Source organism: Elaeis guineensis, chromosome 12 (genome assembly GCF_000442705.2).
Source record: "Elaeis guineensis isolate ETL-2024a chromosome 12, EG11, whole genome shotgun sequence".
Classification (NCBI taxonomy): Eukaryota; Viridiplantae; Streptophyta; class Magnoliopsida; order Arecales; family Arecaceae; genus Elaeis; species Elaeis guineensis.
In genome coordinates, this window is record NC_026004.2 from 17,430,593 (window position 1) to 17,455,858 (window position 25,266).

At 35.1% G+C, this 25,266-nt stretch overlaps 2 protein-coding genes across 3 annotated transcripts; one reads left to right on the top strand and one right to left on the bottom strand.

Moving 5' to 3' along the window:
- The first annotated feature begins 3,242 nt into the window (after nucleotides 1–3,242).
- LOC105054966 (probable polygalacturonase) lies at nucleotides 3,243–7,327 on the top strand. Its single transcript, XM_010936633.2, has 6 exons — nucleotides 3,243–3,377; nucleotides 4,104–4,448; nucleotides 5,355–5,475; nucleotides 5,589–5,763; nucleotides 5,851–5,921; nucleotides 6,386–7,327. The coding sequence occupies exons 1-6, from the start codon at nucleotides 3,342–3,344 to the stop codon at nucleotides 7,045–7,047; spliced, it is 1,410 nt and encodes a 469-aa protein (XP_010934935.1). The 5' UTR covers nucleotides 3,243–3,341; the 3' UTR covers nucleotides 7,048–7,327.
- A 2,625-nt stretch (nucleotides 7,328–9,952) lies between these two features.
- Nucleotides 9,953–19,357, bottom strand: LOC105054967 (mitogen-activated protein kinase 2). 2 transcript variants are annotated; one of them, XM_010936636.4, is made up of 6 exons: nucleotides 19,237–19,357; nucleotides 16,629–16,758; nucleotides 15,364–15,501; nucleotides 12,313–12,645; nucleotides 10,525–10,708; nucleotides 9,953–10,450 (listed from the first exon to the last, which is right to left on the bottom strand). In XM_010936636.4, the coding sequence occupies exons 2-6, from the start codon at nucleotides 16,749–16,751 to the stop codon at nucleotides 10,278–10,280; spliced, it is 951 nt and encodes a 316-aa protein (XP_010934938.1). In that variant the 5' UTR covers nucleotides 16,752–16,758; nucleotides 19,237–19,357; the 3' UTR covers nucleotides 9,953–10,277. The 2 variants fall into 2 exon arrangements, with proteins under 2 accessions (XP_010934938.1, XP_073102686.1); XM_073246585.1 differs by lacking the exon at nucleotides 19,237–19,357 and adding an exon at nucleotides 18,735–19,219.
- Nucleotides 19,358–25,266: the final 5,909 nt, after the last annotated feature.

The window sequence follows — 25,266 nt, forward strand, 5'->3', positions numbered from 1 at the left end:
ATATGATGTGCTCGCGGTGTCTCATTGTGTTTTAGAAATGAATGGGAGCCATCATCTCTAGGATGGATGATACGACGGTTATTCATAATGATACCATATTGTAACATAGGAGATTTGAACTCTTTGCTAAAACAATGAGTAAGCAGCATGGATATTATCCATGTAGCATTGTACTAAGTTACACTATTTTATATACACGCCAATGATTTAATGGCAGGATAAAATTTGAGTTGAACTTAGATAAAAAGCTTTAGACATCATTCATGTCGCTTTGTCGGTTGTCAAGCGGACAATGATGGTTATTTTCGGACATACTTAGCTGGTTGGCTCCAATGCTTTAGGCTCCTTACTGATTGAGGGGTGGGAGCCGTCCCACCGAAAGATCTCAGACCCAGTCCTAAGCGACACGGGATACCGGGATACACAAAATCATCTCTCTCTCTCTCTCTCTCAATTTGTGGCATGTGGTATTCGACGATGAACATGTTAAAACATGATAATGTCTTGTACTCCAATCCGAACAGTTATCCTTCTAGATTTTGTATGTTTCTTTATAAATTTTTTTTTCTATCCAACATCAAGACAAGATTGATGCGATGCATCATGGATACGCAATTTGTGCAAGGTTGAGCCATTCATCAAAGATATCATATCCCACACCCCATGCATCAATATGGTTATGCACTATGCTAATCATCTAGGTTCATTTTTATCGGTCAATTAATCATCGAGGCAAGCACATAATGAGTAGATCCTATGAGAACAAGCTAAGATGATTAGCATGGTGTATATTGTATAGGGTATAATTTCTCTTTATCGGATTATTGACAAAATGAAACGAAATTGATGAAATTGGGTGCCTTGTTACGGCAATGCTTGAGATGCCTCTGCATTGGATACATTGCAAATAATGTGGTCTTGAATTGATGGTACCACTCATATGAAACGTATTACGCTAGTCACGGGCGTCTAATGCCCGAGTCATTCCTATCTCAACCAGTGCAGCTACTCTAAAGGGGAATGTGAAGATTAACACTGATAGAGAAGTGGAGTAAGGAGGGATGAAAGAAAAAAAATTATTATAGGAAAAATCATAGCTTTTATGGCCAAAAAGATTGAAACAAATGCAATGGATATTAATCTCTAAAACTGCTAAACTAAGATTGTTAATTCTAGATAAATCAAGTAGGCGAATTGGAAAGCATCCGATTGTTGATTTTTCAAGATTACCATCAACACCCATTTTTTCTTTGAGAAATAATGACATAGTGTATTACTTTCCAATTGATTTAAGGCTCCAATGCCAACGAGAGGGGTATCAACCAAAAAAAAAAAAAACTAGTTGAGATAAAAGCAACTGGCTATCAATTACTGAATATTGACTTTCTGAACATATAAACAATTTTTTACATAAATTAATATATTAAAATAGTGATTAATCAATCTTGCCTAACATTAAGGAGTCAATTTGCAATTCAATGCTTTGACCACTCCAGGAAGCTGTTTTCGTTTCTTTAATTGATATGGTGGCACTTGTCCACCACCTTGGAATCATTGACTTATAAGCCACTACTGAATGAACCACCACCACACATGAGCCAAAATTTCCCAAATTGGTCATCTTAATGTTGAACTTTGATAAACTAAGAATTTGTTTCCTTGTGGTTAGTCAAAGAAATGGGCTACATAACTTGGGACATGTATCCCAAATAACATTAGACAATTCAAAAGATCTCCATATTATGCACAACATGCCCAGAAAACATAACCTTTCAAAAAGCAAAGATAAACCAATTGTTGGGCCAAAACCTTGTTGGTTTGTTTAGAAAAAGAAAAACAAAAAGAAAAGATGATGACGCCGATGCAAATATAAATGGCAGAGTAACACTAATTGGACTTGGAGTCACATATAATCCAAGGACATGTCAATCTCTTATTGCTTAGAGTTTGACAACCCAAACATGCACCCGATGTTATAAATCTTATAATAGAACGGTACTGTACATTTAAATTGCTTAGCAATCTCTCATAGTACTTGTGGACCAGTTCATTGGTGTCAGAGCAAGCATGAAAGGCATGAATTGGAGCTTGTCCTTGATAACCTTGATGGCTTTTCCAGAGAAAAAGTTTAATAGCCAGAAATAAAAGGATATACCGGTGATACAGCTATAATACAGTTGAACTTAACATCCAATCCTTTATTTGCTAACTCTTTTATGTTCAACCCCTAGACGGTATTTTACACCATGTCTACGTAAACGAGTAAGCTAGTTTTTATACATAATTATATATATTTCAAAGATAATTTTGTCTGCAGCTACATCTTTAAATTTATCCTATATGCATTGATATCGAAGTAATCAAAGACTACCGTTGAGGGAGTGGCTTGGTAGAACGGATCTTTGCTTTGATGCAAGTGATCCAAATTTGAATTCTGATGAATGTCGGGGCTTCGATTAAAAAGCAGGACAAGAACGATCAGGAGGGGACTGATCTTGATGGTCTTTGATGGATGTTTCAAAATATGTATAGCATCCTATACTTTTTAAGTACCGCAGAAGATCCGGTTCCTAAATTTAGAGAAATTTATATATAAATGACTGAACTATTTTGGTTGGATTCTCGTGGACAACCTTGCCATTTGAAAAATAATATTTATATAAATCAAGATAGTGAAGACTATTACTCTCTAAAATGATTATTAATCTTAACAAGCGTCCATCCAGCGCCAGTTAAATAAAGCCTATTACAATTACCCAGAGTGTATCCTAAGTATTAAATACAAATGCGATATAAATATTTATATAATCAATGGTCAATCATAAATTGTTGTTGGCTTTAGATTTATTGGAGTTATTGCTATTTGAAAAAATAATATTTACGCAGATCAAGATAGTGGAGGCTATTACTCTCTAAATTGATCGTTAATCTGCGCCGGTTAAATAAAGCCTATTACAGTTATCCCTAGTGTATCCTAGAGTATTAAATACATAGAGTGAGCCAATCATAAAGTGTTATTAAAATTTTAAAAGACAAATAGCAATAACTACAGTAAATCTAAAGCCAACAACAATTATTTTTAGCATACATTATAATTATCTCAGTGCATCCTAATGGAAGTTAAGAGCTAACAATCAGGATCCCTTCAAGGTGCAGAATGCTGTGCATTTCCGAATAATCATCATTATAAGATAGATGGTCATCAGATAATACGCAGTGTATAATACGGTATATGCCGGAGAATTAAAACGCCCTATAAATAAATCTCCTCAACTTGTCGTCCTTCTCACTCTCTCTCTTTCTCTGGGCGCAGCTGCTGACCTCGCTAACCTTGTCCGAAAATGGAGTGGCAGAGGCGCAATAGGATCGCATCCCAGGTATTTTCCATCCACCTTTTCCCCATCCTATACCAAGAAGAAGAAGAAGAGCTCTGTTTTCCTTCATTCTTCGTAGAAACAATGGAAAATGTATGCAAGTTTTATAACGACTGTTCATTTACACTTTCTTCTTCTTCTTCTCTCGAGTTTTTTCTCAGAGACCCCATTTTTTTTTTCCCTTTTTTGTTTTTTTTTTTTTTGATGGAAATGGAGACTAAGGAGGTAAAAGCCTCCATTAGTTATCAAAATTTCCTTAAAAAGCCTTCTTTTCCTTCTTTTTTTTTTTCTATTCGCATCCTTCCAAAGCAGAGGAAGAATGTCCCAAAATGTTACTACTCTTTTGGTCCTTCTTCTTCTTCTCTTCGATCTCATTCTTCTAGTTGTTCCCCAAAAGAAATGAGAAGAAGGCATTTTTGCTTCTTTGCTTCAATAAAATAGAGAATTTGTTAAATACTACCATCCATAATAATTTTTTTTCGAAGATACCATATTGCAATCAATTTTTGGGAAAAAAGAAAAAAGAGCTCTTTTTCTGGTCCCCACTGTCTATCTCATTTGTTCTTTCTTAAAACAATTCCATCTTTTCTTCTCCATCCTCCAAAAAAAAAAAAAAAAAAAACCCGGAAATTAGCACTACTAATCCTATACTTCCCTTCCTTCTCTAAGTATTTCTCCCCTGTTTCTCTGTTCTTCTTCTCTCACTCATATACCTCCCATCTCTTCCAGACCCTGGCGTTATGTATTGCATTAATGGCAGCATCCATGGAAACGGTGGAATGTGCCGGGCGGAGCGTCCACCTCCCCGGCGGCAGCGCAGGCAGCGCAACCAGAGGTGGGGCAGTGAGACAACGCACCCACACAGCATCGCTGAAGGACTTCGGTGGGGTCGGCGATGGCATCACCTCCAACACGAAGGCGTTCCACGCGGCGGTGGCGCACCTCGCACAGTTCGCCGGTGGCGGCGGTGGGATGCTGTTCGTGCCGGCTGGGCGGTGGCTGACGGGGCCTTTCAATCTCACCAACTCCTTCACCCTCTTCCTCCACCGCGACGCCGTCATCCTCGCGACCCAGGTCTGGCTTCTGGTCATCGCATCTCTTCTCTTTCCTTCTTCGTTTTCTTTTCTTTTCCCCTATTTTTCCATATACTATAAATTTATAATTAATATTAACATTAATATTAATTAAACAGCATATGTCATATACTCCTTCAATTCCAATCTTTAAACATAGCTCCATAATTCTGTAGTATTTATAATAATGTTTTGCCAATTGCCAAAGCATCAAACTAATCTTTTTGTACTACATAATGACTGTTCTGATTTTCTTGTATATACTTGCTCTTTTTGAATAAAAAAAAACTAAAAATATCCTGATTCTGAAGGAAAAAAGCAAACAAAGTCACGCAATTGGACAACTCAATCATCACAAAGAAGTGAATTAATCAATAGACCAAAATACTTTCACATATGCAAAGCATATTCTTGAAACTGGCATATTTAAGAATCCTAAACCATGACTTTAGAACTCTACTAAATCTATGTCCAATGAAACCTGATGTATTTGTTGACAAGAGCAACAAACTATTAATACTTTTAAAAAGACATGTAATTTTACATATTCAATGAACTACTTGATCAGGAAAAATATTTCTTGCGGTAACAAGAAAAGCTAATGTCTTATCCAATGTATAACTGCAAGCTTGGTTCGGTAGTTCTTCAGATGAAAATATCAATGGTGGTGAAACCATCAGTAACAAGTACCAGTTTTTTATAGCTTTTATAGTTTTGAAATCAAGTCTTGTATTGTAACATGGTTTAATCTGGACTCCTCTCTGATTGAGCTTGCCGTTTTAGTTTTCAAATCAAACCTTTTCTCATTGTAAGGTTTTGATATGAATTCCTCTCTTATTGAGCTGCAATGCTTTCAAATTTTCAACAAAGGGGACATTTAAAACTTCATTTTCATAATTTGGCACAGGATATGATTGAATGGCCGGTCATCGATCCCCTACCCTCATATGGGAGAGGAAGAGACCATTCTGGTGGGAGATACAGCAGCCTTATTGGAGGATCACACCTCACTGATGTTGTTATTGCAGGTATATATATGACAACCATCAAGCTAGTTCTTATGATTGACAAGAGTATAATGGTAATAATAAGAGTGCCATGAGAGTCATTAGTTCCCAATGCATCATCTCAAAAATTTCAGGGGACAATGGAACGATTGATGGGCAGGGGGCGTTCTGGTGGAAGAACTTCCATGAAGGCAAACTTAAATACACACGTGGGTATCTCATCGAACTAATGCACTCGGACCAGATCCTTATATCCAATCTTACACTACTCAACTCTCCTACATGGAACATCCATCCAGTTTACAGCAGGTTTGATCATGTTCCTAATCCAAATTTGAGACCATCAGTCATTTACATTGAAGGCATGGTTGTGACTGAAATAAGTAAATTTTGCAGCAATATCGTAATTTCGCAAATCACGATACTTGCGCCAGTCCATTCTCCAAACACAGATGGGATCAACCCAGGTACTCTTGATGTGTTCTAGAAATTTGGTTTGCTAATTTATGCCATTCTAGCTTGCATTAATGCTGGTTAGCATTTATGAAGCTGATCCCAAAAGTTGAGGTAAGGCTTTTGATAAATTTCAGCATAATACCTTTTGTTTTCTTTGAGTAGTTATCATTGTCAGAAAGAGGTTATATTACTGTATTGGCTTGCTTAGCCCAGTGATAGAGCTTGAGAACAAATATTTAAAGGTTATTGTGTTTCATCATCAGCTAATATGAGCAGTATATGCCCAATTTTAGTAATTTGGATATAACTTCTATAAAACCAACCACAGGCAAATTTGCTTGAAGTCATTCTTCTCTCAGAATAAATTGTTCAAATGTATCATAAAACTTCCGGTCTTTGCTCTCTTGAAGCTGTTTCTTCTGATTATTATTGGAGACTTTGATTCCACTTATATGAGTTTTTCTTCATCTGATAGACTCCAGCTCCCATGTTCGAATAGAGGACTGCTACATAGTCTCCGGTGATGACTGTGTCGCAATTAAGAGTGGCTGGGATGAGTACGGCATTGCTGTTGGAATGCCGAGCCAGCACATAATTATCCAAAGGCTTACCTGCATCTCTCCAACCAGTGCTGTCATTGCTCTAGGGAGTGAGATGTCTGGTGGAATTCAGGATGTGAGAGCTGAGGATATCACCGCCATCGATTCGGAGTCCGGGATCAGAATCAAGACTGCTGTGGGGAGGGGAGGTTATGTGAAGGATATCTTTGTCAGGGGGATGAATCTCAACACCATGAAGTGGGTGTTCCGGATGGATGGGAACTACAAGTCCCACCCTGATAACAAGTATGATCCCCATGCCATTCCAGTCATCAAAGGGATCAGTTACAGTAATATAATTGCCAAGAATGTAAAACAGGTGGCGAGTTTGCATGGGATTCCAAATGCACCATTTACAGGCATTTGCATTTCTAATGTCACAGTCCAGTTAGCAGCAAAGGCAAGGAAGCAGACATGGACCTGCACTGATGTTGAGGGAGTATCCAGTGGAGTCACTCCTGCACCTTGTGCTTCATTTCGAGATCAGGGTGCTGGTGCTAACCCATGCCCGTTCCCCACCGGTAGATTTACTTATTGATGCTTAATTCAAGGAGTGATCATATGCAGGAGCTAATAATCTGAGGTTGTGTAGTTTTTATCTATCAGGTAATCCTCAGCTACAATGGTGGCTAGCAGCAGAGCTTTTGTGCAAGTCCAGCTTCTTGATGCTTAAGGTTTAATATATAAATGTTCTTTTTTTTGAAGGAAATTATATAAATGTTAAAAAAAGATATGAGGACCCATGCAAGTGTATGTTTGGTACTGCATTGGTTGTGTATTGTAGATATCTTGGATATTTATATAGGTTCAAGAAACCTAAATAATACCTTCCTATTTGCTTTTTGAGACTATGTTCTAGGTTACTATATATGATACCACAGTGGATCTAGCTCATGGTCCATATGAATTATGGTTCTTTTGGGGCCAACCACAGGCCAAGCAAGGTGGTTGTGGTTGAAATTGGTGTGATCTAAGCCCTTAACCTGATAAGAATGAGTTTAAATGGAGGGAGCGTAAAAATCCAAAATTAACCATAAGATTCTAGGGAAGCAATGTAGTAATTAACAGAGATATTTAAGAAACCAGTCAATTTTTGAGCTTCAAAAGTCTGCACTTCATGTAAGAAAATGAATCCAAATGGTTCTATTGCTCCTTGAATGGTGAAATATGATATTGAATTTATGGATTTAGATTTTATTATTACTCTTTTGATATTGATAGGGGCTAGTCCTCATCTTTCTATGGGTGTGCTCTGTTGCTTCAGCACGCAGTTTGCTAAAAATGATCTTTCTATGCTTATGTAAGGAGAGTTTTTAACCATAAATTATGTTTTGCAAACTCAAATTGCAAAAGCACTTTTCTCAAAAAATGTTCTTTTAAAAATGAATACATTTTTGGTTATGCCAAGCTGGAATCATAGATTTCTAACTTTTATTGCGATGTTAGTAATCTTTCTTTTGAGATGATAGAAGTAAATAGTTTATTTATAGTTGTAAGATAAAATTATAGTCATCAATAGTTTATGAAATAATGCAATATAAAATCAGACATTAAAAAATGGGGAAAAAAAGAGAGCAACTTATAGATCTTCTTGCAAGACAGATCTAGAGGAGAAAAGAAACAGTTTTTGCTTTGGCGCTTTTTTTAGACAACTTTATTGCTTTTGATCAATACAAGCAAAAAAAAAAATCATTACATATCTTCTTCTTTTTTTTTTTATTTTTTTGAGCGAAAAATATATACATGGATTTGTCTATGTATCTGCTGTAGCTTTCCATCCTTTTTTTTTTTTTAATGCTTTGCTATGCTATTAGTGGAAGTTTAGCAATTATTTAAGATCCATATCATTTATCCTTGTAAGTTTCTACTTGTAGGAGTTCGATCTACGTAACTATGATCCATTTAGGTCAGGCAATTGGTTTTTGTATTGGCATTCTATTTCTATCAGGTTTCCACTGTTCTGCCTTGTCAGCAAATTCCTGGAGTAACATCCACCTCCGAATCTAATTGCCCAGGAACTGTCGGTCGACTCGAACCTTGAAATCTGGATCGAGTTGCTGCTAGCCCCTCACGATGTGGTCGCATTCAGGTTTGCCAACGAGCAGGATATGCTCAAAATGCGAGAATTAGATCTGTGGATGGTCGCCGGCCAACAACTCACACGAGTAGCCTAGCCGCCCCACTCTGTCCCAGCACGGACACCATCCAAATGGCCATCAGTAGGAATGAAGCTCCCAAATATTATAGCCCGATATTGACTAATAAGAGAGGGGCCACGTGAGTTTATTAACCTGATCAACCCTCCTCCGAACAGCTTAAACTTCTGGACTGGTTCTGCAATGTTGATCTACTTCAAAGAATATTTGGTTTGTAGCTGGAATCGAAATGATCAAATTTTTTGAAATATTTGATTCATGATCAGAATCAAAATCAAAATGAAGATTTGAAATGAAAATCGAAATGGATGACTCCCATTCCAGCCACGTGATTGGAGAGAATTCCATTCCGATTCTAGTCACGAATCATAATTACAGTTAAGAGCTCGTGGCTCGGCATGTGAGGTATTGTCCACTTTAACTTATGGTCTATAGTCCGAAGTCTGTATGGATCATTTTGAGCCTCACGATTTTTTTCCTTAAAAAACACCTTACGTGGGAAAAATAATCCCTTCCTATATAAACTAGATTTTTCTTTGACTCCAATCAATGTGGGACTAATGATATCCTTCCTTCTACATCACAACATAGTCTTCTCAATCAAGAAGAATCTGTGTACTCTACAAACTATATCTGTATACTCCCACAAAATGATGTATAGACGGAAGAAGCACCACAATTCATGGAGGGTGATGCTCTTCTTCTAATGTCAATATTGCAGTCAATGGTTCATAACTCGACATGTGAGATATTGTTTATTTTGATCTACGATTCATAATTCAGAACCAGTATGAATCATTTTGGATCTCATCATTTTTTTCTTAAAAGATACCTCACATGAATATTAAGCTAGATATCCCTTTGATTCCTCTTGAATTCTTAGGAAAGAATAGAGATTGAATTTTAGACAGATTAAGCGAAGTGGATCTGTGCAGCCCCTATGCATGTCTACTGTGCGGAGGCGGCGATGAGGCTGGACCTCAGCGGTCCACTGGTGCTCAGCATCCAGGTCAGCTCCCCGGAACATGGCCTCCGGCAGCGGTTTGTGACGTTCGTCCACGAAGCAGTTGGAGTGGTCTATTTTACGCGTGGCCGGATCGGCCACGACCGACAGCACTACTCCCGTCCAAAGGAACAACCGACAAAGTCATCGTAATCTGGTTGGTCGTGTTTTGATGTGACAAAAGATAGTCCAAAATACTTATTTGTCTAGATCCTTGCCGATAGCTTGAGGTAAATGGATAAAATCTTTTAAAAGACCATAGATTAATGATATTTGCTGAACAGTGGCTGACAAACATGGCACATCACATTTCCACATAATTTTAACACAACCAGTATCTGTTTCTCAAATGAAAGTTCCCAAGCACAGGCCTACATAAAACATGTATTTTGTTTTGAAATATGAAGTCACCTTTATTGTCTCATTCTCTGGATCAACTTCAAACTCATAATATGACAGGCTAGAAGTAGAATGGGCAGATGGCTTCTTGTGGCTTCAGGCTACTCGCCCATCTTGTTATCTATTGGGGCTGAAATTTTGATTCAAAGGGCACAGTAACAAATACTATAAATTACCTTCAGCAACATATACCACATACATGAAAATTTCCTAGTGCATTGGATCTGGATTGAATTTCAAAGATTCCCTCCAGATGAGTTCTTTAATGTCTTCTTCAGTAAATGATGGCTGTTCAAAATCAAAACTGAACGGAGCCGGGCAGACAGGTTCATCATTAATATCATGAAGAGATGCCAGGTAAGGGTGATGGAGAGCCTCATCAACTGCAGGGAGACAATAGTTTGAAAATTTTAGATGTTTTGAATTAAAACAAGAACCTTTGCAAATATTGATATACCTGTAATTCTCTTGCTCGGATCGAACACCAGCATTCTCTCTAGTAAATTAACAGCTCCACTAGACATGGTCGGAAACCTAGCCTGGAATGGTTGCCTTGGGTATTGAGGGAGCTGCCTCACATACCTTCGGGCATTATCACTTCGAAGAAACCCAAGGCTCGAGTCATCCGGTGAACCTATTAGCTTTTCAGAATGATAAAACACAATGTCATTAATTTGAACTAGGGGGACATTCTACAGTAATGCTAGAACAAAGTAGTCATTAATATATATATATATATATATATATATATATATATATATATATATATATATATATATATATTCTGCAAGGTAAAACCAATGCAAAGAAATGAAATCTCTCAATTAATTCAAGCCCTCTGCTACACACAGAGAGAGGGTCAGGGTTAACTAGATACTAAAAGATCTAGAAAAAGATCTATAGTATGATGATTGGGAAGTGGTATTCAGGTAACTGAGTTTGCTTAACTTTAAACCAAATCTCATATTAGTTAGAGAGTAAAATCAAACCAATTTAACCATAAAATATTGTTTGATAAGTGACAATGTATAACAACAAGAGCATGAACAAACCAAAATCATGATTGTTATTACCAAAGAATTTCCCAATCATGAAATTGCAAGGAGAGATTTTTCCTAGATTGTGCCTCTTGTACTATGCATCTGTAACTCCCCGATCTTATATCCAGAGGTATCATCTCTTCATGCTTACATTTTACAAACTTGGACTGATGTGGAGTAGCAAACCTGGATACAGATTTCCACTTATAGATGGATGGTGGTTAATCATGGAATTTTGGCACTTTTACAAAGATGCCTGCAGCCCACTGCATCATAGCAATGGGAAAATACAGCATGTCACTGTGGTTAGTCTGATAATCAGACCTAATGTTGCTCCAAGAACATGCACTTCTTTTTTCAAATTTCAATTCAAGATAGGTCAGATCCATCAGCAGAAGCAACTAACTTAATGATCTTAAACTATGCACCATCAGAAAATTTGACTAGAAACCAAACTGTCAGTAAGGTTACATGGTTGGAGCAATTCAATATCAGACATGATATATTACTTTGCCAACGATTTTAAATGCACCAATGTAAACACAAAACGGAATAATGAAATTATTGTTCCATTAAAGCAACCAAATTTTTGTCACATTGAACACTGGAAAAAAATCAGATGCAGAGGAGATGATGTCACTCAGTGAATGTGACTGGAAATCATGTACTGCAAAAGAGACCATGTTTGAAATAATACTGTCTTTTCTTGATGGGGAAATAATACTATGTCAACCGCGAAGGTATAATATATTGCCGACATGCTCTTTGAACTTGCCAATACTTACCTAAAATGTAGACATATTAACCTCTTTTGTATTCATGGATTGTGAATAGAAATTGATGAATTTCCAAGATACTGGCTGAGGTTTATCTTTGATAGGTGTTTTGTAATGATGCTGCACTGACATGGCTTGCCTGATCTAATATAATTGTGTCTTCATGGGCATAGTAAAATGTTGCAAATAGAAAAGGATGGAACAAAAAAAAAATGAAGAACTAAACCCAAAAGCTATGGTGGGGGAGGGAAAGAAGACCATCTAGTTACAGAAGTGCTGACAAAAAACATCATTCTTCAACACTATTTAAACCATGAGTTGCCATAAGATTGCTTGTATTGATAAAAGACTTTATTGTTGAGCTGGGAATTTATCTATGAGAAACAGCCTTACAAAATGTTTATGCATAGAAATATCTCAAGGTCATACCTCAGTTATCAGCCTTAACTGATGAACATAGTCTTTTCCAGGAAATAGTGGCTCTCGAGTCACGATTTCACCAAGTATGCATCCGACTGACCAAATATCAATAGCAGCAGTATACTCTGAACAATTAAGAAGCAACTCTGGTGCCCGGTACCATCGAGTGACGACATACTCCGTCATGAAGTCAGTTTCAGAAGTTGTCCTAGCCAGTCCAAAATCTCCTATCTTAAGGTCACAATTTGCATTCAGGAGCAAATTGCTAGGCTTAAGGTCTCGGTGCAAGACATGTGCTGAATGCACGTATTTCAGCCCACGAAGTAACTGATAAAGGAAATACTGCCATGTAGATTGGAGAATCATGCATGATTAGATTAGATGGTAATATAAAAGATAACTGATGCTTATATTCCAGAAAGTATCATCATGCACCAGCATCACACTATACTGTCATATAAATCACCAGCCGAAACTTTACAAAAGCTTCCATGAGTAGCATATAAGACAGCAACATCAAGTCTACCACCACCATAAAACCAAAAAAAAAAATAGATACTAGATAATAGATAATATCAATTATCCAGTGGATGTAAAAGTAAATACAATGGAAGAGCCTGGCAGTCCCTATTGCCACAGCAAGTTCAGCTAGCTTCATGGAAATCTCTACAACCATGATAAAGAATTAATTTTTAACCTCTCAGACTAGTTTTGATCAATTAAGGTTAAAAATGTTAAAAATATAGTACAGGGATAGAACAAATGAATGTACTCATTCTTGATTCAATTTAAAAAAGGCAACAACTTGAAATTTAACAAAAGAAATCATGAATGGTAGAGATGAGAAGGGGCAAAAAGAAATAGCAATAGAACATGAGAAAGCAAATTAAAATAAAAAAAAAAAGGAGAAAAGTGTATAAATTCCAGATGCAACTCACATGCAGAGTTTGGATTCAACATAACTTCCAGGAAAAGAAAATTGCTTTTAGTTTGTCTATGGAAAAACCTTTCAATGAAAGAGTCAACAATGGAAGCACATGGATAAATGTAAAAAAGCAAGGTGCCTGGAGTGGGAAAACAGCAGTCATAAGAAACACTGTGATGAAAGGAAACCGTGAAGATTTTGAGATTTTGGGACAGTAAAAATTATATGGACCAGCAAATGGAGGAAGGAGAAAAAATAAGGATCAGGCTTGCCGCATAATCATCAAAAGTGAGGACGGCAAAGAATTTGAAAAGAGGATCAGCTTATAGAATAATGGAGATGGTACTCATAAAAGTTGTTAAACAATAATAATGCTAACAGAGTTCGGAGAGAAACAAACATAAGAGTAATGGAAGAGAAAATCTATTAGATTAATGAAATCAAGGAAACTATTGTCAGTGAAAAAAAAATAAGACTTGAAGTCTTGAATTAGATCCCGCCAACATATTAAAAAAATCTGAATAAATGACATTATCTAGGCTTATTTAATCAGATCTTAAGGGAAAAGGAAAGTAGAATAGTAACAACATATGTTCCTAACATAGAATCAAACTTATGGTTCATACTACAAGCTATTTCTACTGTAGATTTTATATATAAAAAAAAAAAACATTCGGACTCATAACAAGGACTGTCAAGAATAATTTTGCAGCATGCGAAAAAGGCAAAAGATTTAGGTAAATCTTTTATTCAGATATTAGATTAAAAAAAATCAAAGCAAGGAGGAACTATCTATGTGTTCTTCATTTTTTTCCAAAAAAAAAACTGAAAAGAAGAGTATTCAAGAGCATCTTGAGTGTCTCTAGTTGGAGCCTTCTTCAAAAGAGTAAGATGTACAGTTCCAAACATGCTAAAGGACTATCCTAATGCTTGTTGTGTTTTATAGGATATCTTGTAACCCAAGCATACATCTTGGACCTTTGAAGGGCACCGATGGCTAAACCCAACCAATTCAAGCCAAGTGCAGCATTTTGCGCATATTGCTTCCTTTGAAATAATGCAAGCAATACTTGCACTTTAACTTTATCCTGCATGCATTCTCAGACAATTGGAATGCCTCCATATCAAATTTATGTTCCCAATTCTAAACAAAGAAATGATCTATGAAAATTTGAAAAAGAAGTCAACATAATAGTTAAATCTAATACTTTGAATATCATAATCTAGATGATATATAATAAAGTATCAACATCACTTACTAAAACTATAAATATTTAGTTGTAAGAACTATTGTCTATAAATTGCGGTTGATTATAATTTAAAACAATCATGTTTATTTAAAAGAGACAAATGCACAAATTTACTCAAAATTTTATCAGAAAGATATATTTTCCGAATTTTACCAAGGAATTTTTTTTTTTTTTTGGAAACAAGTAGTAGTGACAGTACCAGCAGAACAATAAGTTTGGACTCTAGATTACATGGAATGTCCAAAAAACCAAGAAAAGCATCAACGTTCAAAAACATTTGGATGGCTTTATCTAGGATTATTCATGAAAATCTCGTGTTATTGGAAAAAAGGTTTGGAGAAACTATATGCCTTCCCTATAAGGTTTGGTATGGATCTGTTAAAGATACCCTAGAGCAATGATTTTTCAAGTTTAACTTGCATGCTCAACAAAATGATTCTTCCTGGCAAAAGTTATATATAACCATAATTGTATAATTACTTGGGAGAGAGGAACTTGCCTCTTTGATTTGATCTTCTCCCTTTCAGATTCTATGTTCTCCACCTCATATTGAATTGATTGAACTTGAGTGAGCTGAAAATTGGGGTAGAAGGATTTCTTGATGATAATTGGATAGTTCTGAACCAACTAATGGTAAGCAAGCCTAGAATTGTTAGGGAACTTAAATTGAGTCAAGTCAATTGCATGAACCTGTGCAGAAGCATATTGTAGCGTCTGTATTTGATATTGACCAATATGGACAGGTAAAAGCTACAGACGAGGCTTCCAGTAACATAGAAGTATACAAATCTGATATATGAAACTTAAGAAACAAGTCCAACTATGCATTTATGGAACTACCTAAGTCCGCTAGAATAAATACCAGAGAGATCACAAGCACCAAACCTGGCAATGGTCATCAGTCAATGGCTGATTGGAGCGAATTATCTGATGAAGATCGGTGTCCATTAATTCATAAACAATGTAGACATCGTTGAAGTTTTCCCTTTTTGGAGGGCGTATGATATCCTTTATTGCAATAACCTGTGACCAAGAATCAATCAAGTTGCCAAAGTTGTATGGATTCTTTTACAAAGGGAAGCCAGCACATAAACTAATAATTCCAACAATAAGACAAGGATGATAACAAATCTGTGCAACAATATAAAAGAAATTGTGAGCAAAAATAAACTCCACTTCTTCCAGAAATGCATTGCAAACAGTCGGTGTTAAAAAACCATTAGATCTGTGAAATGAATGTCAAGCCAGAGGAAACTCATTATATTGCACTGCATGTACAAATACATCTAGAAACATTCCAAACTACAGCAGTACATAGCTAGGAAAATTAGTATAGCAGAAGAAAATGATGAAATATCTTCAGTGAAACCATAAATTCTAGATAGCTAGAAATTCTTTAAAAGATCATTTCTAATAGAACCTTGCCAAATGGATTGTAGCAGGAAAAACAAAAACTATATAGTTTTCATTGTTTTAGTAATGATTGCCTTGCAGTACTCTAATTTTACAGAAATCTTCCCTGGTAACAGCATCTAGAATTAAGCTAACAGTTACTTGAACAAAGAAATATGCAGTCAGTGAAGGACAAATAGAGAATCGCTACTCAAGAGAAGTATGATCGTGTCCAAAAAGAGCAGTATGACATTGAGGTATTAACCACTATTACCAGAAAATATATGACACTAACACAGAGCGATAACCATTACAGGATTCCTACCCCAGCACGAGCAACAAGTATGCAAAATCATAAAAGTGGCTTCCAACAAATTCTCACTAGATGCTTTAGCACTGGTTAAGCAGCTAATTAAAAAGTCATACAGGCAGGGTATTTTTTTCCCATATATTGTTATTCTACAATTATGAACTATGACGAAACAGTTTCCTTTAAAGTGGAGAAATCAATTGTTTCAATGCCACACACTTCTATCAAAAACCCGGGTTAGGCAACCTTGCCAATCTCATCTTAGTTGATGAATGCTTACTTCAGAAACCCTGTGATACTAGTACCAAAGAGAATAACTGAAAGTGATGTTGCGGAAAAATTTACTATTAATAGAACTGCCAATAATCAAACAGATAGCATGATTCAAAAGGATCAGAGGGATGCTAAAAGATGTTACATAAGACAACAACCAGTAAGTTGAACTCACATTTTCATGATCCATGTGACGGAGAAGCTTTATTTCTCTTAAAGTCCGTTTGGCATCGATCCGGTTATCAAATGCATTGCCGATCTTCTTAATCGCAACCTCTTCTCGTGTCTGTGAATTCATAGCAGCACTGGGGGACAAGGAGGAAAAAAGGTGATTCAGTCTTCAGAGAGAATAAACAATTAGTTTTAAGAATCAAGCTGCTCAAGATAAACTCTTCACCTTGGGTGGATATGGAGGAAAATAATTGTTGAGAAATGAATAGGAGTTGTTTAAACAGCTCAATCTCTTATATAAGACATTAAAAAGGAAAGAGCAATATAAACAAGATATGCACAGAGGCTATCGTACTACCCAGCCCAGAAATGAAGGCTGCTGTTTTCAGATGTCACAAGGCTATTAGCACATATATCTATGACTAGAATGCGTACGACAATAACGGAATGTCTCCCTTCCTGAGCCCCCCTCAATAATGGAAAGCCCTCCAGCGAAACTATTGCAAATGAGTGTGCACTCAGAAGAGATTTCTCTCCAAGAAAACTTATACAATTTTTCCCAGGCCCTCTAGCAACTGGCACATGTTGACGAAACCTCTAGCTTAGAAACGTCATATGCTTTCTTGGTGTAGTGTAAGAAGAATGCTGGAGATCTTTCTCTGAGAATATGAGAGGGCAACTTCCTATGCATTGTTAGACTCTCTACAATTAGTCTACCCTTGAGGAAGGTGGACCAAGAGGAATCGACAATCAAACAGCAGCACCAAGGCTAGTAGGTTAGCCAAGGTATTACGGAATCTCATGGGCCTATAGTCTGAAACAAAATTTCAGTAGCATCTTCCTTATGAGGACTGAGAACCATTTTGTATGAAGTTGAAATGCGATAAAACCTGACCCCAAAGAAAAGGATTGGGAGAAGACCCATCTGACCTGAGGATGGTGATGGTTACCAGTAATCAACTCATGCTGCCTGATCCACCTTACTCCCCAAAACGCCTCTGACATAAAGGAAGGACTTGCAAGAGATCTCTATCCAATCCTATGACCAATATCCCAAATGGTGCTCAAGTGCCTCATTATGTTTCTGATTTTACTGAAGCACTACTAGACCCGGATCACTCTCTTGAAAGGGCTTCTCCAACATCGGGCATTTCCTGTAAATGTGGTTTCTCATCTACGTACATGACCGGCTTGCTCGGCCTTCCAAAGCACCCTGATCTCTTTTAACAGATCCCCATTATCAACTGATAAAATAACAAACCTTATCTCTACTCCCATCCTTCAGCAATTTCTGACACCTGAATTTATCACTAAAACCGAGACCTAAATGCCAGAAGTCCCTAACTAACGACAAAACCCCCCACGTAAAGCCAAAACCTCTCAATAAACCAAAAATCTCAAAACCAATCCGTGGGCACAGAGACAGGTCCGGGCAGCAATCTAAAGGACCCCTAGGAACTTGGAACTCCTATTTCAAGAGATAAGGGATCAAGGTGTGCAAGAAATGAGTGCCTCGCAGATTCTAGACATGATGAATCTCCTACCTTCAAATAGGAGATCCACCAAAGCGAACTCACTGATTGCATCCCCGAACTCATTCGTGTCACACCCGTAGCGCTGTCTATTACTACTGTCCTGAGTAACGTTGCGAGGCTGAAGTCACCAGTGGCAACAAAAGCCATTGATCATGACGGAAAAAACACCAGAGGACGCCGGTAAAGAGTTAAACATCCAAAAACCCCTTCTTAAGACCTCTTTCTTTCCCCTTTTTTTTTCTATATTCCAGGAGTGCTAGCTACCGCTAGCTTTTCAATCATCCATTTCCTCACTCCCCAAGAGCTTGCCAATCTGATAAAACCAACCTATAAAAAAGTGATTTTTCCGCTTTCTTTTACTTCAATTAATAACTAAAATCCGAAGAAAAGCTAAGAAGACTATCTATTTAGCGAAGAATTAATTCCCCAACAACAAGAAAATGGAAACTCATAATCCAGCAAAGAATCCGTACAAGAATTCAAACTTCATGAGCATGGTCGAAAACAAAGTATTCGAGATGCAAGCATAGAAGTAAATTAATCGATAAATTGGAGGAGAGATGGATTTGTCTCACCAAACAATGCCGTACGCCCCACGACCGACAGGCCGGATCGGGGGGACGTACTTGGAGGTGACCTCGAAGAGGTTTCCGTACACATTGTACTGCACGTAGCGGCCGCCGTGGGTGGGCACGCCCTTGATGTGCCCCTCCCCGGAGCCCGACCCCATCTCCATCTTCCCCGTCGCCACCAACCTCTTTCTCTCCCTCTCTTCGCCTCTCTCTCTCTGTGACGTCTAGAATTCAGAAGTGGGGGAAGGAGGACGGGGGCATGGGGAGGGGGAGAAGGCGCTGGATCTGGGGGAAAGGAAGGGGGAAAAGAGGGGAGAGGAGAAAAAGGCGAGGGCTTGGGAGATGGAAGCCCGTGAAATGTGAGTCGGGGATCGATCGATCAACGTCTTTTTCTCTTCTCCTTTTCTCTCTCTCTCTCTCTCGTAGCTCTTCTAGCCCTTCTACTACTGCTGCTACTCCTTTTCGGTTATTTTAAAGGCTTTAGTTTTATTTTTAATTTTTTTACCTCTCCTCGTCTCTACCGCTCTCTCCCCCTCTCGGTTTGGAGGCTTGGGCTTGACTCCCCGAGGAAACCGAAGAAGAATGGAGGAGAGGCGGCGCAGCGTGGAATGGTCAGCGTGGCGGCCTGACTGGGAGATGTCTCCCCCAGAACCACAATCCCTGCCTTAATTGCCAAAAGCGCATTTTGTTATCTACCAGAGAAAATTACAAAATTTTCACCAAAAAATAATTACAAAAACAAATTATAAGAGAAATCAAAAGAAAAAAAAAATGCTGCAAAACTAATTAGTCGCATGGAAAAGTTTCATGTGGCATGTCACAGAGCAAGGATGGGCATGATAGGTTACACATCATGAATTACCACATCAACATCATAGAAATTATTTTAAATAGGATGATAAAATCGATCCGACCCGATAGATATGCATCCTATTCAAATCTGATTAAATTTAAAAAATAAAATTTGACCGTATTTCGATTCGAATTTGAATAAAATTCAAAAATTGTAGCACGAATATAGATGGGATATGGGTACTGCTATTTTCTATCCGAATTCGAAGTCGAATCCGATCCGAACCTACGAATATGGGTAATACTTGAACCTATATCCGAATATACATGTTTATAATTCTATTTTGATAATTCTGTTTTGGTTGATAATATATATAAAATTATTTTGATTATTTATATATTCTATGTTGAATTATAATTTTATTTTTATATTTAATTTTTATAAATTTGAACTTATAAATTATGTTCTATGTTAAATTGGTAATTTTGTTTTGATTGATAATATGCATAAAATTATTTTAGTTATTTATTTTTTTGGGTATGGAATAGATATGGGGTGGATATAGATTAGATATGAAAAAATGAATTATCCGTGAGTATCTCCGAATCCATTGAGTACGAGGATAGATATCTTTTTTCTTATCTGATCGGATATCGGATAGAATTTGGATATAAGATATTAAGTTTGAGTTTGGGGATGGATAGTACAATATCCGATTAAAATTTTATCCATTGTCATCCCTAATTTTGAGAGAGTTGAGTTAAAAAGAACCATGTTGGTTTTATTTTGTAAATATTTTTTTTTTTGTATCTGTGTGATTAACCACTGATTTGATTAAAGAAAAATGACACTTCATAATACTTGTATGCGTAGATATGATTTTTAAGAATAAAAATTTAAATTTAAATTTTTTCAAACCATTAAATTCTTATACTGTGACAATTTAAGTAATTATATATTAATTTATCATCCGACTAAATTGAATTTCTACACTCATTTGAAGTTATTGAGATAGTTGTCCTAAAGTTTTACTAAATGGTCTATATATTATATCAAAATTTTTGTTCTTTTCCGTATGATCAAAAAATAAATAAACCATCAAACTTTTTTCCATCTATATGTGATTGGTTTATAAAAAAGATATAATAATAAATAAATAGATGGATATAAAGAAAACAAAATATTCAATATATATATATTTTTTAAAGCCAACTTATAAGCATTACGCAGACAAATGGACCCAATATATGAAGAACTTTAATATTATCAAAATAAAATATTACAAACTTTATGCATCTAAGAGAAGCAGCTAAAGAGTTTGAAACTTGAATATTTTATATCCTTAACCTTAGGAATTATTGCTGAGCAAGAATCGCAGCATAGAAATGCCACTTTCCTTTGACATTGGGCCTCACTCCATAATTACAAGCACCAAAGGGAGAGGTACCAACCGTTGGACACAAAGGCCAAGGGCTAACAAGTTTAATGGGATCAGATGGACGACCAATAACTTTGCTAGCAAGGTAGTTAGCATCTTCGAGATAGAAAGCATCTCGTATCCTACATATAAAATATATAATAAAAAATATTTCATTAAACATCCATGATCCATGGTATCACAAGAGATTATTTTTTTATAAATAAATATTATAAAAAAATTAATTAATTTTTTTATTAATCAATTTATCTATATTTTTATATTTTTTAAGATGAATAAATTATTTTACTACAGACAATATTTATTCATAAAATGAAAAAAAATTATCCATCCAGAAGATGATTAAATCATTTTTCCATCAGTCAGTAAAGTAGGTATTTAATGCTACACCTGAAATATTCATCCTCATTTCTAATGTCTCCATCATTCAATGTTTAATAACTTAATCAAATCTAAAAAGCATAAAGAATAGTATAGAAAATATTAATAAATTTTATCAACTTATTTAGGAAAGTAGTAATATAAAAGAATATGGATAATAAATTTTAAAATTATTTTTTTATGTATAAAAAATATAAATAAATTATTTTTCTATCTAAATATTATTTGAAAAATATTTATTTAAAAAAATATAAATTTTTAGATAAATTTTTTATCTGTAAAAAAATAAACTTTGAAGGATTTTGGAATGTAATTTGGTGCATGATCAAGAAAGTTATAAAGTCGAAGTCATGACGCATAAGAAAATGAAAGCCATGATGCAGAAAAATTGGCGGTGAAGTTGTCTTTAGAAATAAAAGAAGGAAAATCTCTTTTGCTAAAAAATAAAAAAAGAAATGAAAGCATGATGCATAAAAAAAATTGGTGGTGAAGTTATCTTCTCAAAGTAGGAACGTAAGTAGAAAAAACTTTTTGCTAAAAAAAACATATCTTAGTACCAATCATCAAAGATTCGCGTTCCTCGGAATACATAGCAAAAGAAGTTGACAAACATGTTTGAATAAAAGTCTTGTTGAGCATGCACGCGAGGGTTGTATTCACATTCGTAGGATAATTGTGATCTAACTTGAGAAAAAGACAAGTCATGCGTTCACATTCGTAGATTTTTCGAAAGTTTATTTTCTTGGCGTCCACTTGCTGATATAATTAAAAATATTCATGTTTGGGAAACTAGGTAGGAGTAGACTCAAGGTTTCTAGAATGTTAGTATTATGTCATGACCAATAAATTAGCATGGTAAGCGTTGACCCACTTAGTTTAGGCGAAATTATGTGAAAATTCATCTAAAATGATGATTTTTTTTTTGCCCCTACGTCTTGGATTCTGAGCCAAGCTTAAAAGATTTGGTTCTCTCCCCATTAGGTGAAGTGCGAGTGCTAACAGGATTGCCTGCCATATTTCCATCATCAAATACTATGAGCATAACCTGCTCGCCAAAAGTTGTGGCTTACCGCGCGTTGTCCCGGGCAAATATATAAAAAATAAAAGAAATGTCTCCCATGTTTTTTTTTTTTTTTTTTAAGTTTATTTAGAAAATTCAATAAGATTGAGCGCAGGATTTTCTGTTGGATCATGAATTATACGATCTATTTAAGTGAAGCCCATATCAACCTAATCCCCCTCCAGCCCAAATCCTGTGGATGGAGAAAAAGAAAAAAAAAATCCATAGATCTATTTAAGTAATCCATAAATCCATTTATTCATCCTGTGGTCCAACAGGCCAATAGATGTGATTTAGCCAATATTAGAATAGACTTTTAGCAGGAAAAAAAAAAAAAAGACCAGACAGGCTATCAGTCCGATTCTTATATTAAATCCAAATAAGCACTAAATCACTGTACCGAACAATCTACATCCATATTTATCAAATAATAATAATAATAATAATCTACATCCATAAAAATATCACAAAGATAAAAAAATTCAAATAATTAGCAACATGAGAAACTATCAAATACGTGTATTATTAAACTCTCCATGGATATGGATGGCCTCAAAGGAAACAAAGATGGGAGTAATCCTCCAAATATGGAAGAGTAATGGATGAACACTGTCTAAGATTCTATTTGGCTAAGCTTTTAGAGTATCAAAAAGTATTTTTTAATCCTCTGAAAGCACTTTGAGATGATACAATAATATTTGGTGAAAATTTGAGAAGCTGTTTTGGCTTTGTCAGAAGCTGAAAAGACCTACTTAGGGAAAGCTCTATTTTGAAACTTCCACAAGCATACTTTCTAGCTAATATCGAGAAGCTATTTTGATTTAAATAAATTTTTTTAATGATAGAAATACCCACTAACAAATTTCATAATTACATCATATCACATCATTATACTATAAATATAATATAATATAATAATAATTATATTATAATATATTATAAATATATAATATAATCTATTATAAATATTATTATATTATTAAAGTATAATTTGATATAATAATATTTATCAATAATATAATATTATTATATTATAATAATATAATATATCTATTATATTATAATTTATTATTAGATTAGATTATAATCCATTATATTATCTTCCATTGTATATTACATCATAATTATAATAATATTATATTATAATATATATTATATTATAATACATTATATAATAATAATATTCTATAAATAATATTTTAAAATATAATAATATTTATGTTATAAATATATAATATAATCTATTATAATATTATTATATTATAATAATATAATATAATAATATTTTAATAATAATATAATATAATTACATTATAATCTATTATTACATTAAATTATAACTAATATGTTATATCACATTATAAATTATATTATCATTATAATTATATTATATTATTATGTTATATTTTATGATAATAATATTATATAGTATAATAATATTTTAATATATAATATTATATTATATTATTCTCTACTATACAATATTATACAATATCTTTTATTATCATTTTATTATATCAAAAATATTTTTTTTATTTTAGTTATCAAACATATGTTAAAGTTTCAAAGTACTTTATAAATGTGATTACCAAACAGCAAATAGTTTTTTGTAAAAACTCTACTTCCAAAAGTTCTACTGCCAACAGCAATCTCAAATAGAACCTAATTAAGACACTTTCTCCAAGCTTTATTAAAAATAAAAAAAAATTATATATTATATAATTTAGTATGATCCATGAATAAGAAGATATTATTACGGAGGAGGAAGGAAAATACCTAGGACCCCATTGGTTCCTTGCTAGATCGAGCTAAATGAGAAAATGAGATATTAAGTTTCGTATTTTTTGTGACATTCCCTCATTTGCTTTGTAAATAGGATTTCTCAGTACATGAAGAGTTTTTTAGGGGACGGATTAAATTGAGGAATTTTTTTTTTTAAAAGGAACATCCTTACATTTCTTTCATGCCAAATCGAATGAACCCCATTAATATGAATCTGCATCGGATCCACTGGTTTGGTTGTGCTCGGCATGGTGATGGCATGAGGGCCTCTTCCTCCATCCTCCTACTCTGCAACCTACTCGGCCTACGAATAGAGGAGCAGCATTGGCTGCCTCCGTCCAATTTTGACTTGCTGTTACTATCCCTTCACTAGTGAGGTCTAGCGGTCCACGTTGCAACAACCATGCGCACGTTGATATTGAAGAGGCTTACACCAACGTGGAGCTTGAGGAGATGCGCCTTTGTCCTTATGTCCCCCCCCACCCCCAAGATTTTGGTACATCCGCACGTGCACATTGATTGCTTGCATGGTTCTTTGTGGGGTTGCATCAGAGGTACACTTAACTCAAATCAAATTCAGCAGCCAGAGGCCCCACAATTCAATTTAAAATATTTGAGATCGAAATTTGATTCAAAATTAATTAAATTTTAATATTTTAAATTTAAATTTAATTTAATAAAAAAATACAAATAATTGAAACATTAACTGAAGCATATGCGAACCCAATTAAGTTCAAATTTAAGTTTGAATTCAAATTTAAATATAAACCTCCTCTCATATATATATATATATATATATCATCCTCAATCCAATCATCTTCGAAGAAATTTTGGTATGAAATAGTTACTCAAGTAGAGGAGTAACAGGAGAAAGAAAAATCAAAAAATTTTTCGGAGCAATTGATTGAGATAGCTAAATCCAACCCAACTCTTTTAAAATTGGAAATTTTTCAAAAAGTAGTTGCAGAGATTAAAGCAAAAATCCTGCAATAATAAGATTTGAAATAAAAATAGGCTGTTGGGATTTTCGACCCAACACCTTTTTAAAAAATTTTTTTTAAAAAAATCTTTCACAAAATAT